This window comes from Vulpes lagopus, chromosome 23 (genome assembly GCF_018345385.1).
Source record: "Vulpes lagopus strain Blue_001 chromosome 23, ASM1834538v1, whole genome shotgun sequence".
NCBI lineage: Eukaryota > Metazoa > Chordata > Mammalia > Carnivora > Canidae > Vulpes > Vulpes lagopus.
In genome coordinates this window covers 8367123-8387224 of record NC_054846.1, presented here as the reverse complement: position 1 = coordinate 8387224, position 20102 = coordinate 8367123, and the positions used below count along the sequence as shown (strand labels likewise).

Sequence of the window (20102 nt, the reverse complement as noted above, 5' to 3'; positions counted from 1 at the left end):
GGGATTACTCCGTCGATTACTTCCGTCCATGCAAAGACCTTTTTGAGTTTCCAGGAGTCCCCCCGCCCCCGCCCCTGAACAAGTCTAAGAATCCAGGTGAGTCCCTCCCTATTCGCTGCTCATGAAGGAGAAGCGCGGAATCTTCCTTTTATGCCTGCGAGTCCTCAAGAGGGAGGACGAGGGCTCACGCTGTAGGGCCGAGGAGGACGCGGCCCGGAGCCGGAGCCGGGCCCCCTGCCCGCCCCAGGAGGTCGGGTCGGCCGTGGGCGGAGGCTGGGGCGCCCGGGGGCTCCGCTACGACACCCCACCTGCTGCGGACGCCGGACGCCAGCTCATTCCGGGCCTCGACGGCTAAGTGCGCATTAAGACGGGTCTTCTGAGCCCGTGCAGGGGATTCCGTGTGTTGTTGTTGTTGTTTTGATTTCACGGGCAACTTTTCATAGAACTCTGGTGCCCTGACCCAAGATGCTGGAGAGCGAATAAGCCGACTACACAGTCAAAAAAAAAAAAAAAAAAAAAACCCCACAACACGACCCCTTGGAGATCCAAGCCGGACGGGTAGGAACAGGCCACTGCCCCGGGGGCCGTGAGATTCCAATCAGCCCCGCGAAACAGCAGCCTCGTGGATTAAGCCCTTCCGCTCCCCCCGCCCCCACCCTGGGCTTCAGTAAACGAGCACTGGCACCTGCACGGAGCGGGGACCCAAGTCCAGGGGCTTTGTCTCAACAAGAACAAAGATCGGCGCGGCCGATGCTCGCTGCCGAAGGGCCGAAGGGCCGCGGCGACCGCGGCAGCCCCGCCGCCCGCAGCCCGAGCCGCCCGCCCCGCCCCGCGCGCCCCCGGCCCCTTTAAGCTTCGCGCCCGCCCCGCCCCGCGCGCCCCCACGGCCCCTTTAAGCGCCGCGCCCGCCCCGCCCCCGGCCCCGCCCCCCGCGCCCCGGCCCCGCCCCCGCGCCCCCGGCCCCTTTAAGCGCCGCGCCCGCCCCGCCCCCCCGCCCCGCCCCCGCCCCCCGCGGGCCGCGCGCTCCGGGCCGCGCCTCCCGCCGGGGTTACGTGAGCCCGGGGCGGGCGGCCGCCGGGCCAATGGCCGCCGCCCGGGCGGCCGCGCTCCTCCCGCGCCGCCGCCGCCGCCGCCGCGGCCGCCGTGGGGCTGCGGGCTCCTCCCGCAGGAGATAACTGTCAGCGCGCGAGGCGGCGGCGGCGGCGGCGGCGGCGGCCCGGCTCAGTCATATGACCGGCCCCCGGCGGCCCCGACGCCGCGCACAGCTCCTCCGCCGCAGCGGCCCCGCGCTCCCACAAGGCTGGGCGGCCGCGCCGCCGCCGCCGCGATGGCCCCGCCGCCGCGGCCGCCGCCCCCGGCTGCGCGCTGAGCCGCCGGCCCCCCGAGCGCCACGGCCGGAGCCGCAGCGGCGGCGGCAGCATCATGGCCCCGACCCTGCTCCAGAAGCTCTTTAACAAAAAGGGCAGCGGCGGCGGCGGCGGCGGCGGCTCCGCGGCGGCGTCCGCCCAGGGCAGGGCTTGCAAGGAGGGAGCCGCGTTTAGGTGAGCGGGGCGGGCGCCGAGAGCGAGGCGGGCGCGGGAGCGGGAGCGGGACCCGCGGCGGCGGGGGGCGGCGGGCGGCGGGCGGCGGGCGGCGGGGGAGGGAGGGGGCCGCTCGGGACGTCGCAGCCCGTCGCCGCCGCCGCCGCCGCGTCCGGGCGACCGCCGAGCACGCGCCGACGCGAGCGGGCCCCGGAGCGTCTGGGCCCGGGAGGGTCCCCCGCCCCCGCCCCCGCCCCCGGGACCCCGGCCCCCGGCCCCCGGCCCCCGGCCGCCCGCACAGACGCGAGGGTGGCGGCGCCGCGGAGCCGGGCGCTGTCCCTCAGGCCGCTCCGACCTATTGTGTACGTGACAGTGTTTCGAAGTTGGCGGAGGAGCGACAGCCACGAGCTGAGGCGGCGCCCCCGCCCCCCCCCCGCGGTCTGTGACGGCGCTGGCGGGGGGGGATGAGCCGGGGTCCCCACCTGCTGGGAGGCCGCGGCGGCGGGGCGGGCGCTTTGAGGGATGGTTGAGGTCCTGCCTCGGCGGCGCCACTGCGGGCCCGGAGCGGACGCGCCGTCGGGGGCCCCGCGGGTATGGGGCCGCGTCCCCCGCCGGGAAGCCGCGCGCGGCGTGGAGAGCCCGCGAGGTAGGTGCGGCTGCAAGTCCCATTGCGCGGATGAGGAAGACTCGGAGTCGCGGGCAACTTGACAGCCACGCGCCCTCGTGAGCGGCGCAGCCCGCGTTTTGACCCAGTTTGACCGCAGGATCCAGGCTTTAAAACACCTCCGTGTCGTCCTGCCCTCAGGAGCCCACTTGCGGGAGGAGGGTGACCTCGCAGTGCCCCGCGCGGCCCCCGAGCTCGCCTCCCGGGCAGACGTTTAAGCCGCGAGCCTCTAACGGTTTCAGCGCAGTGTTGGAGTTTGAGCACCTCCAGCCGCCAACACCGTGCTGCTCCCGCGGCTGTTGGCCCGGACGTCGTGCAGAGGCAGGGATGTCGCCGGCCAAGTCCAGAGCCAGTGTAATAAAGCTTCCTTAAAAGTTCGAAGAGACGCTTGGAATGCATTTTGGTTTTAAGGTCTGCTTGCGTTCCCGGTCTCGCTTTTCTCGAATTCCCTTCGCTTAAGACCCAGCTGCTCACTGCAGTTGGGGAATCGTTGAAGACCAGTGTTTTTGTGCTTGTGAGGCGTGTGTGGGAGGGTGTGGGTGTGGTGGTGTTGGGAAGGTAAGTTGTGAGGACTTCACCCCAGTTGAATTCTCATGTTTCTTTTTTTAATGATTTTATTTATTTATTCATGAGAGACACACAGAGAGAGAGAGGGGCAGAGACACAGGCAGAGGGAGACGCAGGCTCTCCGGGGGACGCCCCCCCCAACCCCCCAACCCCCCAGAACCACTGAGCCACCCGGGCCGCCCCCTCACGTTTCCTTTAGACTAACTGGATCCTTATTATCTGAGTAGGGAAGCCTATTCCTTTCACTGCTCTGAGTGCTCGTGATGTGTCCCTCCGCCCAAAGGTAGAATCACCTGAGACCCAGGGTACGGAATGTCTTCTCTTCCCTCCCAGTAACCCAGACTCGATCAAGGGAACAAAGCCTGGAGGAAAAAGGGCATATGTGTTACTTTGCCCTTTACTTTGGGTGTCTTTGCTTTGGCAGCCCTTGTCAAGGACATTTAAAGCCATTTTACTGCTGGTGGAGATAGTGGAGTTACACTGTCATGGTTTCCTGTGCTCTCGGCCCAGTTGCCCACCACCATTTCCTCTGTCCACGAGTTTAATTGAGTGTATTTTGAACGACAACAAAAAAAATTGCGTCTATATTTAGGGCTTGGCCATATTAGGGCAATTGATTCCCACTTTGTGGGAACATTTTCAGTATAGTGTTCTGTTGTCCCATTGGTATATAATGAAGAACACAAAAGTATGCCAAGGACTGGTGTGTGGTTTCTTTGTTTTGTTATTTTTGTTTTGTTTTTGTTTTTTCCCCCCTTGACCTCGTTGGGATTTTTCTACAAGTTTTTGAGGTAGAATTTTGACATTGGTTTGGGAGAATTGGAGCTGTCAGTTGACCATTTCACTTGATGAGGCCCCTTAGCAGAAAGAAGTGAACTAGGACATGTCTGTAAAGATGCAGGGTGATGGGGACAAATAGACTTGTGCACACCAGCTCAACAAAAGATACCCAAGCAGGTCTTTTTCCTCCTGCTCTTGCCACCCAGCCTAACTTTTAAATACAGGGTAGCCCTCCTGGGAAGAGTCTTCTAGAAAATTTCCTTTTCTTGCTTCATTTTATCCAGGTTTTACCAGACAGGAGCTGGTGTTTGCTTTTTGGGGCAAGTGGGTGCCTAATCCAGGGGATTCGCTGCCCTTAGGAACCCACTTTACAGTTGAATAGATTTTGAGAAGTTCAAGTGAAACCCTTAGGTTAAAGACCTAGTATTCCTAACATGAATTTGTATTTTTCAGTGCATTTAAATACAGTATATAACTTGTGGATCTTGAGAATGAAAGTCTCCTAGGGGAATCAGAATTTTGGGCAGTTTTGTAGAGTATATTAACATATATTTTGGAGAAAAGTCTAAGTAAAAATAAGATCCAACTTTATAATACTATATTTACATACATGTTTGGGGATACACATATACACACATATATGTATTTGTTTGTTTTAGGGTTTGTGGAAAGCCTTTTTTTATATCTCTTCTTTTTCTTTGATGGACTTTCATTAGTTACTTTAGACTTTTCTCCAGTTCTCTGCAGTTTGGCCTTTCATCAGGTTTTGCCCTCTGTGTTATTCTCTTGATTCTTGTGCACTTCCCGGGCACTTCCCTCTGTTTCTTACTGTTCCTTCTCACTGCTCTGGCTTTCACACACTATAGTTGATTAGAGAGGAGATTTTTTGTGTTCAATATAATAGCTTATCTCATAGGTCATTTTCAGATCTTCATGCTTTCTGGTGTTCCATCTAAAAAGAGGAACATCACAGTCAAGACTCTTTCTTAAGTGTATTTTTTTTGGGACCTCAACAAAAGCCCTTTCATAACTTTGAGGAAAAAGCCTTCTAGGAAAACAAAAGAAATCAAAAGAGATTGAATTTACGTGTTTGGGAGAAGTAGCTAGGAACAATATATGACTATGGTATTTGTGAAGTGTAAACTCTAAAGTTATAAAGTTCCATGATGGTCTTGAAATTTGAGAGTATTCTCTATTTGCTTGTCTTCAGGTTAGTTTTGCTTTTAATTGGTTGAGACATAAATATATATTTGAACAACCCTTTGTTTTAGAAGGATAAAGTAGAGCAGAAAGAGGTGATTTGTCTAGTGGCTCAAGTCAGAAGTAAAATTGGGTTCCTGGTTACTTTAGATTTGAGGTCAGCATGTTCACATTAGGAGTTTTTAAAAGCCAACATATGCCCATGGACTCACATGTCTGGTTCAAGTTTGAGGTTTTATCTTATGGTTTTTTTTTTTTTTTTTTAATGTCTCTGTTAAATTAGTGGGCCAGTCTTCACCTAAAATATATATGCAACAGGGAGCTGAAAAGATAATAGGTTATCAAATATTTTTTTGGACCAATTAAATGAAGTGAGTAAGCTTATATATTACCTGTGACGTGAGTAGTAAGTGGAAGCATTTCAGCTGCTCAGTAGCCAGCAGTATAAATGCTAGAAGTAGATTCCATTCCTTCTCCCCTCCAATTCTGAATTTCCAAGGCCAAATGGCCTAGTTAGTACTAATCTACATTGTTCTGTTAGAACAAATTTAAGTACTCTCTTACAGGGTTAGTATGAGTATAATTCAATCCACCTATCGTCATTATCAAATAGCATCTGATGCCCATGTGTTTGTGCTCCACCTGTGTAAATCAAGGTAGGACACTCATGATCCTGCCTACTGGAATTAGCAATCTAAAGGATAACAGATTATTTACCAAGATGAATAAACAGCAAAATACACATTGGAAACTATAACAAGAAGATAAATGAAACAATGATATAGAAAGAGTAAATCTTTACCTTAAGTACAGCATTAAGAACTCTCTGTTCTCATGCCTAGTATGACTGAGGGTAGGAGTGTAAATTGGTCTCTTGGACAGGGTGAAATTACACAGAAGTGCTTCCTCCCCTCCCACTGCTAGCTCCTAAGATATATGCATTTTTTTCAAGGTTTTATTTATTTATTCATGAGATTGACAGAGACACAGGCAGAGGGAGAAGCAGGCTCCACCATGCAGGGAGCCCGACTCCTCCTTGTGACTTGTGTGACTCGATCCTTGGACTCCAGGATCAGGCCCTGGGCTGAAGGCGGTGCTAAACCGCTGAGCCACCCGGGCTGCCCAATATATGCATTTCTAATGAGATTTTTCTGAAGTAGGGAGAATTTTCTGGAGAACAAAAACAGTGTAGTTCTATGACACTCATTTTTAATGCCTATAACATAAGACATGTGACACACATGACATAAATAGCAGTTTTGATTACTTTTTTTCTACTTTCTAAAAGTGTTCCTGGAAGTTTCCTTGCCTGTGGTTTTGGATTTATTGGCATAATCATTACATCATTCCTCTTTGTCCTGAAACATGCCCAACACCGTGGGGGTTTATTAAAGATTTTTGGCAGAGGTCAAGAATGGACTGTTCCAGCTAATGCAATGGGTTCTGTTAAAAGCACTTGGAAGACAAATTGAGACCATGTCGACATGGGCCTGGGCAAGTTTCTTCATTTCTCTCCCTGCTTCTCAGTTTTGTCATTTGTGAACTCACAGCACCAGTCCTATGTCCTAGGTAGTATGTAGGTGGTGAGGAGGCAATACAATGAGTTTGAAAATCTTTTCAAAAGGATCTAATGCAGTGCAAGATGATTTTAAGTATTACCAAGAGCCTTTTAAGTCATGGAGTTCAGTATTATTTACCTTTCTTTAAAAAAATTTATATTTATTTGAGAGAGAGGGACAGAGCTCAAGCAGGGGAGGAGAGGGCAAAACAGACTCTCTGTTGAACAAGGAGCCACCTAAGGGCTCAGTCCCAGGACACTGGGATCATGACTTGAGCAAAAAGCAGATGCTTAACCGACAGAACCACCCAGGTGTCCCATTATTCACATTGAGGCTTTATTAAAATTGAACCATTCTTCGGAGACCTGAGACAGAACTGAATTGACATGTCTATATTTACATTTTTTTTTTTTTACCTTGACGTTGTCAGTGGTGAAATAGAGACCTTAAATTTTTAGAGGAGTGTTAAGACACTCAGCAGCAGGCTGTTAACTCAGACTTGGATAGAGGTGACTGGGAGTTCAGGAATGTTTTTAGGAGTATGGTGTATTTGTTTTCCAGAATTATATGCTATTTTTCTTGTCAAGAAAAAAATCCTATTTAGCTAAAGGGGGAAATACTGTTAAGCAAAATGATACCCATTGCACAATGGATGATACACTGCAGCAGCCGAATCATTATTTTATGTGTAGGTGTGTATACATATATACATACACAAGTGCACATATACATACACGTGTGTATATATACACACACATAGGAGTTCTCAATAGTAAAAGTTAAAAGATACAAACTTACATGATTAGTTTTTAAAAATAGGAGTGTGTGATTGATTATGCATATATGGAAGAGAGAGAGCACTGTACACCAGCCAGTGACTGCCAAGGTGTGGCTGAAAAGTTAATTTTGCTCTTTTGTGTATTATTTTTGGTTGGTATTTTGGATTTTGCTCTGATGGATTTGTGTGGCTTTTGTGGTTTAAATTGTTTTAAATGTTAGTCTTCGGAGTACTTTATGCTGTGAGGGAGAAGTGGAAGGAGTAAGGATATTTGTGAAGAAACTTGATTTGAATAAAAACTCTTAATAGAAATTTTCCTCTTCATTAAAATAACTGGTAGTTCCTGTTATTAAAGGTAATATGCTGTGAATTTTAATGTGCTTAAAACCTACGTTCATTACAAGCCTTAGGAGGCTGATTTAATTGGTGATTTTTTTTTTTTAAGATTTTATTTATTTATTCACGAGAGACAGAGGGGGGGAGGGGCCGAGACACAGGCAGAGGGAGAAGCAGGCTCCAAGCTGGAAGCCCAATGCGGGACCCTACCTGAGACTCCAGGATCACACCCTGACCCCAAGGCAGAGGCTCAACCACTGAGCCACCCAGGCGTCCCTAATTGGTGATACTGGTAATTGGAGGCAATAAACATATGCAAAATTTATACTAATTGGGTAGGATCACTGCTTTCCCCCACACTTCAGAGCCCACTGTAATCTTTGTGACTCAGAACACAAGTTGGGATCCGTGTGCAGGTCTTCAGTTGATGACTGAGAGATCTAATTAAGATTTATTTCAAATACGTTTAGAAAAAGTGACAACCTGTTGGATTTTGGGAGAACTTGGAGAAATCAAGGGGCTTGGAATAGATATTTTTAAAGCTAAGATATGTATTATAATTTTAAGTTCTGAAATGTGAATTGGCCATGATACACATTGTCACTTGGCTTAGTAGGTGGTATAGAGAGATGGGCCAGGCATGTGATGTTTTAATGCACAGAGTATAGATCTAAAGAGAGCATTGATTTTTGTCATTATGGCTTTAGGTTGTATTTCTCATGGTTTACTTGTGAGGTCAGCTTAAGGAAGCCACTTTGCTGTTTTGTTTCCTTGGCAAAGGAAGTTGTAAAAGATTGTCTTTGCACTCATGAAATGCTTTGGCTGTCTGTGTGAACTCCTGGTGGGTGAATCTGATTTGGGAACTGGCACTGTGCTTATTTCTCCAGCCACTGTTTTTCTTGGTGTGGGCGAAAAGGAACAAATGTTTTATCCTGATTGTACAAGCCCCTTGCCTAATGTGAATTGTTAGGCATGCTCTATGAGGTCATGTCCTTGGCTGTAAAAGTAAGTCTTTCCCTTTTGTGTATGAGTGCTGAAATATTTGGTGAGTTCCTACTTACCAAGTGTTCTTTATCTCAGGTTTGTGAAAAATGATTATTATGTAAAAGAGGAAAAACAGGATGGACTTTTCCAGCTAACTGGGCATGTAATAGTGATTTCCCTCAACCCCACCCCATCTGTAAATGGAATATCCATGACTCACTTCTCAGGGCCACACAGGCACTTTTGTAACCAGTGCTTGAATGGGAGGGTGGGATGGGGATGGAAGGAGATGGGCTGGCATCCCACTTGTGTTTAGCCAGAATCTGAGCAGCTGCCTTTATAATGGACTTCTGAAAAGGACAATGTGCCTTCTTACACACCATGCTACACATTTTTTTTCTTGTTGTGCTTTCTGTTTGTGCCAAAATAATGCAACATGTGAAATGCCATAAATGCCGTCATGAATACTATAACATTGTGGATAAGTGTTGGATAGCAGAGTGCTCCTTCTGTTATATAAGATTTTAGTATTAGCATGGATAATCTGGATCCCCAATTATCATACTCCTCTCTCTTTAACTGTATGACTTTTAAAAAAATACATATTTATTATTTATGATAGACATAGAGAGAGAGAGAGGCAGAGACACAGGAGGAGGGAGAAGCAGGCTCCATGCCAGGAACCTGATGCGGGACTCGATCCTGGGACTCCAGGATCACGCCCTGGGCCAAAGGCAGGCGCTAAACCACTGAGCCACCCAGGGATCCCCTGTATGACTTTAATTTATATATATTTAGAATATTTTTCTAGTTATTTGTCCCTATACTCTTGCTTACTTTAGAGATTATATTCTAGAATTTGTGCCTAGCATAGTGTTATCGTTATATATATATACTGCTTTAGGAAGATGATTTTATCACTACACCTAACTTTTTTTTTTTTTTATCAAATAAGAGAACTTCTGTATTTGTTATAATATGTCTTTAAATAAATGATCACAGGTTTTTTTTTTAAATTTTTATTTTATTTATGATAGTCACACACACACACACACACAGAGAGAGAGAGAGAGAGGCAGAGACACAGGCAGAGGGAGAAGCAGGCTCCATGCACCGGAAGCCCGACATGGGATTCGATCCCGGGCCTCCAGGATCACACCCTGGGCCAAAGGCAGGCGCTAAACCACTGCGCCACCCAGGGATCCCCGATCACAGGTTTTTGATTATCCACTGCTGTCTAATCAAAAATAACAACCAATTCATGCTATGTTGAAAGTAGGCACAGGTGCAGTAGAAGTTTATCCCCCCAAAACTGAGGAGGACAGATTGAGAACCTATGTATCTGGTGGGGACTTTAGTCTGGTTTCAGTAAGGTTACTTGCATATTGGAAGTTAATGATTATGCAGCATATGTGAACAGCCTAAACTCTGTGTGTTTATGATGGAAATATTTTTTCTAAAAAAAAAAATTGATAGTCTACTTATTTGAATAAGTTGCACTGTGCAATAGATATAAGTAGAAATTAAATATGTACATGAATTTACTTGATAACTGGAAATAACAAGAAACAAACTTACAAGTGTCTGCTCTTCCTTAATTTAGGTTTACTTGAGATCCTGTAATACTAAATGCAGCACTGCCAAAGATTTAACGGTCAAATGATTATTATTCAGTTTTGCTTATCTGTGGCTCCCTCTGACAAAAAGGGATATGTATGTATATGGTTAATATTTTATCCATGAAACTTTCCAGAGAATAGGTTGACATTTACTTTGATAGTTTGACAAACAGAAAAATAGAATTTGCTTACAAGTGTTCATGTATCAGTTAAATGGCATTGAGTGGATTTTTGCATTTCATTGGATAAATTCTGCTAACTAAACTTTTCATTCAGTTGTCATGGCAACTCTATTTCTTTGCAAGTTGAAGGCAAGTTAGATGTTAACCTGCACGTTCCTCGAGAGATGAAACAGGTGTTGATTTAAGATGTGTTAGGAAGAAGCAACAATATCACCAGTCTAATCTGTTCTGCCTTTAACACCTTATAAATACTTTACTGCCAACTCTCTCTCCCTGGTTTATCCAGAAGATTGGGCATTTTCCTTTTTCTTACATTTGAAACCGTTAGGATTATAGGGAAAAATTGTGTGTTACCAGTTATCTCTTAATTATCCTCGTTTCCTCAAGGTCTTTTATAAAATATGAGAAATAAGGAGAATATCTTTTAAATTTCCCACTTTAAAGCATATATTTGATATTTGAAACAAGGAAATGGACATGTCATGGTTAGAGCACTGATATGGGAATTCTATATCCTAGCCCTGTCATTGTGTCTCTAGGGCTTAATGCAGTGCTTGGCAGGAAGTTGTGTTTAGTAAATGCCTGCTGAATGAAGGAATAAATGAATGAATGCATTTAAGAATTTTGAAAATTGACAGTCCTTAAAGATTCTCTGGTATTCCAGAATCTGATCTCTTGAAATATTAATGCTTTTTTTTTTGTAGGGCACTTCCTTTCTTGATGTTTCTGGCATGAGTTGTAATGCGTTGGCATTGTGTAAAGGAATGTTATTTTACACAACTCAGTTTTTCTTCCCATTAATTATAATCAAACATTTTCTGATATCAAAATCATATAACTATTCATTCTAAAGGGACCTATCTCCTCTTCAAAGCAAAACAATACAAAACACAACTAAAAAAGACACATAAGTAATATATCTGAGACCCAGTTATAAAATCCTGCAGCTATTGAAAATAACCTGTTGAAAAAGTATTTAAATAATGCAAACCTCTCAAATTTTTAGCTGTGTTGATGAATGTAAAACTCTTCCATACTTTTTAGATTTATTTGTATTCTTGTTTGGCTTGGTAAATCTGAAATACACTATAAAATGAAGTTAGCTGGGATCCCTGGGTGGCGCAGCGGTTTGGCGCCTGCCTTTGGCCCAGGGCGCGATCCTGGAGACCCGGGATCGAGTCCCACATCGGGCTCCCGGTGCATGGAGCCTGCTTCTCCCTCCGCCTGTGTCTCTGCCTCTCTCTCTCTCTCTGTGACTATCATAAATAAATAAAAATTAAAAAAAAAAATGAAGTTAGCTCATTGGTTCTTTTATTTTTTTAAGGATTTTATTTATTTATTCATGAGAGACAGAAAGGCAGAGACACAGGCAGAGGGAGAATCAGGCTCCATGCAGGGAGCCCAATGCGTGACTCGATCCTGGAACTCCCGGATCACACCCTGAGCCAAAGCTCAGTCACTGAGCCACCCAGGCGTCCCTCATTGGATATTTTCAAGTTTAAGATCTAGCATACTTAATTATAGAAACAGTATTGGCCCCCTAAGCCCTGCAGAGACCATGGTTTGCATGTAACATGAAGTAAGTGCTTCAGAGAAGAGATAGAATCATGTCTGCTTTCTGTTTGAGAAACTAACTTACACATGGGTTATAAATCTGACATGTTCTTTAAGAAACGTATAACCCAGACATGTAAAGATGACCTACACTGTGTGAGGAAGTGAACTATGAGTAAACATTTTGGCCAAGCATAACAGGCAATGACTGTTTGCTTTAGAATGGTACACTGAATAAGTTAGTTGCTAGGGCAGAAGGAGGTAGCAGAGCAGGAACTACTGTCTATGCCCAAAGGGCAAAGAAGGACCCCAGGTAGCCACTTGGTTCTTCCCAAGTATGTGGGTCTCCACAGAGACCCTGTGAACGTTGCTACCTCGCCCCTGCTATGGGGTACTATACGTTTCTTAGTGCCATATGTTCCTGAAAAAATTGTCTATAAATTATGATTTGATTTTTGTTCAACATTATTAGAATTTTTGAATGGATTCAAATTATCTGAATTATTGAACTTTTAAATGCACTTGATTAAAAAGCAAAACAATATAAAATGACATACATTTAAATATAAACCTCTCACTTCATACCCCAATTTCTCCTCCCAAAGGCTACCATTATTATGACAGTTTCTTTTATATCCTTCTGGAAATATTCTATGCAAATACAAGGAGAAAATACTCTCTTTCACTCACACAAAGTGGTAGTTGCCTGTATACTGTTCTGCATTTTGCTAATAGTTAACCTGATATTCCATTGAATAAATGCATATATGAATACGTTACTTAAACTTAGTAGTTCCTAAATCTGGCTGGACATTAAAGTTACCTAGAGAGATTTAAATACTGCTCTCTTGGAGATCCAGATTTAATTGGTCTGAGTTAGGGCTCTAAGCAAGGAGAGAGGGAGAGGGAGAAGCAGGCTGTCTGCTGAGCAGGGAGCCTGATGCAAGGTTCAATCCCAGGACCCTGGGATCATGACCTGACCTTAAGGCAGACACTTAACCAACTGAGCCACACAGGCACCCCACATGTCTTTTTTTATGAAACCCTCCCCAGGTAATTTTAGTGTGCAGCCAGGCACACTAATTTTAATCAGTCCTCTATTGATGGATGTTTAGATTGTTTCCAGGGTTTTTTGTTGGAGATGGTGAACTGCTGGTTAGAAGATCTTATGCATAAGCTCAAGTATATTTCTAGGATAAGAATCTGGGACGGAATTTCTGCCACCTTGCTCTTCAGAGATGTTGCACTTATTTATACTCCTGCCAATAGCATACAACAGTGGCTGCTTAGTGGAGATGATTTTAAGTACCCTAAGGAAACAATGCTGACTGGTGGGGTGGTGGTGAAACTTGGACTTTTCGCTCCCTCTTGGTAGTCATTGATCACTTCTCTAGTCTAGTGTCCGTGCATATTGTTTTAAGCTCTTTTACAATTTAATTTGGCAGTGCTATCTAGACATGATAGTGCTTGGCTGTTTTTGACCTCAGTGATTTTTACAAAAAAAAAAAAAAAAAGGTTCTCTGCATGAACATGTTTAAAAAAGCAAAATAACTTTAGTGCATGGAGATGTTCTTTAGACATTATCATTACAATGATAAAATCTAAAAAGAATCATAATAGTCTAGCAGCACAAGGGTGGCTAAATTGTGATGTTAGTTTCATGGGATATTCTATGATGGTTAAATGATTGCGATGACTTATTAACATAACCAAATTACAAATGTTTTAATATAACTTATTAATGTATGGATGATATGAGTATTAATATATAATTAACATTAATTTGTAATATAACAGTAATATAAAAAGGAAAACAACAATACAACAGATGATATGATGGAGTAATGAGCTTGTAGATAAATGTCTTAAATTTTAAGGATAGGGGGATCCCTGGGTGGCTCAGTGGTTTAACGCCTGCCTTCGGCCCAGGACGTGATCCTGGAGTCATGGGATCGAGTCCCTCGTCAGGCTCCCTGCATGGAGCCTGCTGCTTTCTCTGCCTGTGTCTCTGCACCTCTCTTTCTCTCTCTGTGTGTCTCATGAATAAATAAATAAAATCTTAAAAAAAAATTTTTTTAAGGGTAATTAAAAAAATATTCTTTGCTATTATAAAATTGTGTGAGCAAAAACTAAAAATTAGGGAAAAAATCAGAGTATTTTATAGTGCAAATAGCTATGGTTTTAAAGACGTATTTTCATACTGTGAACCTTGTTAATCAGTGGAGACATAATTACATATGTAAATGGCTTCTTTGAAGTCTTTTAGGATGCCTATGTATAGCTCCTTCTCAAGAATTTTAAGAGACCACTTTAATATCTGTTGAAAATAAAACTTTGCCATGTGCTGGGCACTGTGCTAAACTGCTTCTACTTAAATCATTTCACCCATGTCTCATAGTTCTTCTTTGAGGGTAGGTATTTTTATTAGCTAATTTCTAGATTATAAAGTTGTAATAATTCACAGTTGAAAAACTTGAGGCTTGCTCGAGATTACTGAGTGGTTAACTAATGATGCTGGGAATTCAAACCCACGACTGAGTTCTTTACTAGTACATGATCTGTATCCCTACTCTGTAGATTAATATTTGAGGTACCTAAGAGATTTAGATTTTGTGGTAAATTCTGTCAGGTTTATTAGGAAACATGTAGTCTTGGGGCAGCCCGGGTGGCTCAGCAATTTAGCGCTGCCTTCGGCCCAGGGCGTAATCCTGGAGACCCGGGATTGAGTCCTGTGTCGGACTCCCTGCGTGGAGCCCGCTTCTCCCTCTGCCTGTGTCTCTGCCTCTCTGTCTCTCTCTGTCTCTCTGTCTCTCTCTTTCTCTCTGTGTCTCTCATGAATAAATAAATACAATCTTAAAAAAAAAAAGGAGACATGTGTCTGAAGTATTATTTCTAGGGAGCTTCTCATTTTAATTGTAAAAGTAATAGTCATTAAGTGTAAAAAGCTAAGTGATAATACGAAGCAGTAGACTCCAGGGCCATGTAGTCCTCGTCAGATTAAGATGAAAGCAAACAATAGGGGTCTTTAGTCTGAGCTGGTTAGGGGAGGCGTTACAGAGGAGGTCAAATCTGATGGGAGAATATGTTCAGAGAGATGAAGAGGATGATGATGTATCTTCGATGTGTTCCTGGCTTAATGAATGGACTGGGTTTTTGGAAATAAGAATGCTTCAATGAGGCAAGATCCATTGGGACCAGATTGTGCTGGGCCTTGAAAACATTATTAATTTTAAATTTAAGTTTAGGTGACCCCAAAGAGTTGATGAGAGGGGTCTTCAATCTACACTTTGAGGATTAATGGAAAAAGTAAGGACTTTGTTGTGGGTCTGCATTTCTTGCAAGCAAACCTGCCTCCCCCACTTACGACATATGCCACCCTGAGTTTTTTTTCATCTGTAAAATCTCTGTAAAATCTCTTTTCTTGCAAGGTTGTTCTGAAGACTGAAGATAATATATATCATTTAGCCATACAGCGCTTGGCACCTATCAGGCATTTGATAAATGGTAACTCTAACAACTCTCAGAGACTTAAGTATTATTTGTTTTTCCCCCCAGCTGCTCCAGCTACTTCCTTGTTTTAATCCCATCTCTTGGCCATCTCCAGATTGTAGGGAAATGGCAAGTAGCTTGCCATTTGAAAGTGGAGTTCCTTCTCTGAAGGCATTGGAGTGCCACCACAGTTTTGAGTAATGGATTGGTGAACCAACTTGCTCAGCACAGGTACCTTACCATAAACTTTGGTGCTGGATCCAAGTTAGTGCAGCTTTACTGTAGATGACATCAGCAAGCAGAACACATTTGTACAATTTCTTAGTCTTCCCACCTTCCCCAACCCCAGACCTCTCATCTCTGAGGGGAAGAAGCCACAAAAGATTAACAGCCAGTAACCTCACATTCCTGCCTTTTTGGCTTCCCAGCCTATGGTGGAATCCATCCCTGGTAAACCTATCAGATAGAGTTACCTGGTTTGTTTTGTTTGTTTCAATAAAGACGAGTTGTTTGGAGCAGTTTCAGGTTTAGATAAAATTGAGGGGGAGGTGCAGAGATTTCTCGTATAGCCTGGCCCCCGCACAAGCATAGCCTCCCCCAAGATCATCATCACTTACCTGAGTGGTACATTTTTTTCACAACGCAAGGGTGAACCTGCGTTGACACATGATAAAACTCACCCAAAGTCTGTGGTACACCTTAGGGTTCATTCTTGGTATTTTACATTCTGTGAATTAGGGCAAAAGTAAAATGGCACATACCCATCCTTATTAATATCCCACACAGTATTTTCACTGCCCTGAAAAGCCTCTGTGCTCGGCCTAATCGTCCCCCTGCCGTCCCAGATAGTTCTTTGTATATCTCAGGACCTCTTTTTTTTTTTCTCTAAGTCGTTTCCTGAGAGCTCTGCTTCTTTTATTGATTAGTTTCCCAAACATTTCTGAAGAGCCAGTTTTGGCTGGGTCCTGAATTCCAGACTTACACCAAGGAGAGGAGTTTGTGTTTGAGGACTAGTGCAGTTACTCATGATAGATTTTTTTTTTTTCAAATGGAAAGGAGGGAGAAAGGGGAAGAGAGGGAGAGGCATTTGCCTCAGAAACTAGGAAGAGGAAAAGCTTTTAATTGTCCAGTGATCTTATCTCACTGAAGTGCTAAGTACTGCCCTCAATAATTGCATGGACTACTAGTTTAGATGATGTGCCAAGAGCAGTGTGCAACCTCTGCTTGTTCCAAATAAGGCAGTTAAAAAGCAGTCTAGTTGCAGTAGGTGCAAACTCATACTTTATAATTTGATCATCATTGTGTCTTCCTTCTTCCAATCTTCTTTCCTTCAAGTCCAGGGTGTGTTGGACTTTGATCTGGTGTCTGATTACTTTGCTGTGCTGTTCTTTAGATTATTCCAGTGTGTATTGAGTTTTTACAGCTTGGACCCTAAAAGTCAATATTGTGTTTAACACAGTGTAGCAATGGGAGTTCTCTTGAGCTTGCCTTGACCCACTAGCATGCTAAGTACCTGATTAAGAGGAAGCTTCTTTTCAGAACTGTGTCATAATTAGCACTTGATTGTCAGAATTGTTGTGGTCCAATCCGCAGACCATAGTAGGTAACTTCCTTGGGTTAAAGTATTGTCATAATGTCAGACCTGTTTTCCTTCCCTTTATTTTAGAAACCTGTATGTGCAAGACACTGGGCCTCCAGTACTCCAGAGATCTATTTAGTTGGGGAGGGACAACGTTACCCTCAACGAGAAAATAATGGGCTTTCTCCTCTCCTTCAAAAGAAATCCCAAAGTATTGTTAATCTGTCAGTTAACACCCTTCTGCTTAGAAGTCTCCTCTTCCCATCCTAGAAATATTTGGGATATAGGGCCTTGACCAACTCTTCCCTCTGCATTGGAGCAAGCAGTCTTTACAATTCTCTCTTTTTTTTCTTTTCTTTTTCTTGCTGGCTGGGATTCCCAGTAAGGGTTTTTCCTCACCACCAGATTAGGTCCTGTGTGACCTTTTAGGGGCAGAAGAGGAGGTCATTTGACCTATATTGGTTTAGGCTCTGGGTGGCCTCAAATCCTCACAGCTGGAATTCTCCATCTGATCCTCTCCAGTTCCAGAGTCTGGCCAGTCCAGCTTACTAGGATTTGAGGCTGAGATTTGGCATCAAAGCTTAGCAAGTAATTAAGGGTTTATATATCTTCTTTTGCTTTCTCTGAATGTAGTTTCCTTGGGAACCTAACTGGTATGCATGGAGGAATGTATGTGAGGTATGTTTTAGAGGAAAAACTGGATGGTATATGAAAGAGAGAGTGAATTATAAGCAAAGAGAATAGATAATTTTTAAGAAGTAGTGATAATCAGGGCATCTGGTTGGCTCAGTCGGAAGAGCGTGCAACCCTTCATCTCAGGGTCGTGAATTCAAGCCCAATGTTGGGTGTAGAGGTTACTAAAAACAAAACAAACAAAAACAATTTTTAAAAAAGTAGTAATATATAAAATACCTTTAAGGTCTTGAGCCTGAGTAAACTGGGAGAATGGTAGCATAATTAATGGAAATAGGACAGCTATAAGAAGAAATTACTTTTTTTTTTTTAATAGGCTCCACACGCAGCATGGAGCCCAGCGTTGAGCTTGAACTCATGACCCTGAGATCAAGGCCTGAGGTGAGATCAAGAGTTGCATGCTTCACTGACTGAGCCACCCAGGCACCCCTATACTCACTTTTTAAAAGTAATTTCTCCTGGAGTGTCTGCGTGGCTCAGTTGGTGAAGCATACAGCTCTTGATCTCAGCCAGGTCTTGATCTCAAGGTCATAAGTTCAGGCCTGTGTTGGGCTCCACACTGGGTATGGAAGCTACTTAAAAAATACATTATTATAAAAGAGTATATACGTTTGGTTTTTGCACATACTGAATTTGAGGTGTAATTGGATACTCCGTAAATAGTGCTTTTCATGAGGCAGTGGTGATCAGAGCACATATTAAGCCAGTATTTGCCAGAGGGCCTGGAAGATCCATATTTTGCTCTTAAGACTTTTCTTTTTCTATTCCCTTTCCCAAAATTACATTTGTCGAAATTGTTCTTCCAAACTCTGTCCAGATGCCACCTCTTGATTGTCTTTGCAAATTGCCCCATATGTACATGCCCTGTGAACTCCTGAATTTAGTGTTTTTCTTTTTTTTATGGCACTTACACTAGTCTTCTAGCTGTTTTTTTAATTATCCAAGCATTACCAGATTATACCTTAAGTGCAAAGAACATCATATGTATCTCTCTGTAGTACTTAGCATAGCACTGAGTTCCTTAATAGGAGCTCAGTAAGTATTTAAATGCATTTATGTAAACCTGTTTATTTCCATCCAGTACCACTACTTACAGAAATATAAATTTATTGTTTTCTAGGATTCCTTTTTAAATGTTTGCATAAACTTTCATCTTTGAAGCTTTAAGAACATTTCTTATTGGGCAGTCAGGGTGGCTCAGCGGTTTAGCGCTGCCTTCAGCCCAGGGCCTGATCCTGGAGTCCCACGTCAGGCTCCTGCATGGAGCCTGCTTCTCCCTCTGCCTGTGTCTCTGCCTCTCTTTCTCTCTGTGTCTCTCATGAATAGATAAATAAAATCTTTTTTTTTTTTTTTTTAAAAAAAAGAACATTTTTTATTGGTTGTATTTCAGAATTGAACCAGCAAGTGTGTGTATCCTGTCCATACCTCTTACTGTGTTTACCCCCTTTTTTTGTAATTTCTTTTCAGTTACCAGGTGATGTAATTTTTTTAAACCTCAAAGACTCTTCTCTATGGATCATTTTATTTTTTTCTATACTGGTTTCAGTTTAGATTTCTGAGGTTCACTGACAAGAAATGTATGATGTATTCTAGTAAGAATATCCTTTTTTTAGAGCTTTGGCCTATCATAAGAATAGCTTGAACACCATCTTACCTAGATCGAACAGACTTTTGCTCAAACCAAAATTCATTTGGCACTTACTTACCCATTTGTTCAAAGAATTCAGAGAACCCTGAGAGATCTACTGTGTGTTCCTTTCAGTTGGACATTTTCTTGGTGAAAATATTTAATGCCATTTATAAATATGGCCCTATCCCTGGCCACTCTGTCACTCATATCAGTTATAAAAATGTTAAGTTCAGTCTTCACACTCATCACTGAAAGACCACTCTGTTTATACTTCTTTTCCAGAGAAATGTTTGTTTATTCCTACTTTTGCTTTCTGGTCTGAATCCAGTTCTCTGTCCGAGATAAATATTCTACTGGCTTCACACTATTTTATCCTCATTAAAACAAGTGGCCAAATAACCTGTGTACTAATGCAGTCCATGTAATGAAAACATTAATGCAAATGAGATTTACGTGAATAAAGGAATATTTGTTTTGGTTTCTCATGGATATAGTTTAAGAAGGAAAAAAAAACAACCCTAAGTTTACTAGTACATAAATCATATACTATTGCAACTTCAGTGGTCTATTAGAAGTTCATTTCTCCTAATTGAATTTTGTGGGTATCAGTTTTGTAATAAGTGAACTAACCAGGGCTTGGAAGTATTTATTTCACCTATAGATTATGGCTGTTCTCAAATGGTAATAAGAGTTGACAGTGATTTTTATCACAGTCCAGAGAATGCAGCTTAGAGAAGAGGAGAGGTTCTGATAGTCACCCTCTGCAACCTTTATTCTGTGGGATTTCTGGCTCCCTGTTTCCTAAAAAAAAAGTAGTGACAAATTAACCGGAGTCAAAGGTATTGCAGTTTTGATCTCCTGAGGTTTCCTTCTCCTTATGACTCTTTGTTTACTTAGATGAGGTAATTTCTTAGTGGGATAGGGATAGGAGACACCAGAGGGAGAGATTATTTTCTGAGTGTTGCTTT

The 20102-nt window shown here is 43.5% G+C and overlaps 1 protein-coding gene across 3 annotated transcripts in view; it reads left to right on the top strand.

The window, feature by feature from the left end:
- The first annotated feature begins 1252 nt into the window (after nt 1-1252).
- The window catches only part of FNIP2 (folliculin interacting protein 2), a 133902-nt gene continuing 115052 nt past the window's right edge, over nt 1253-20102 (top strand). For 2 of the 3 annotated variants that reach the window (XM_041738939.1, XM_041738935.1), the window contains exon 1: nt 1253-1541. In XM_041738939.1, the coding sequence (XP_041594873.1) occupies nt 1423-1541 (119 nt within the window). In that variant the 5' untranslated portion in view covers nt 1253-1422. Of the gene's footprint in view, nt 1542-2026; nt 2167-20102 lie in introns of those variants that run through there. The other variant, XM_041738938.1, reaches the window with a different exon arrangement.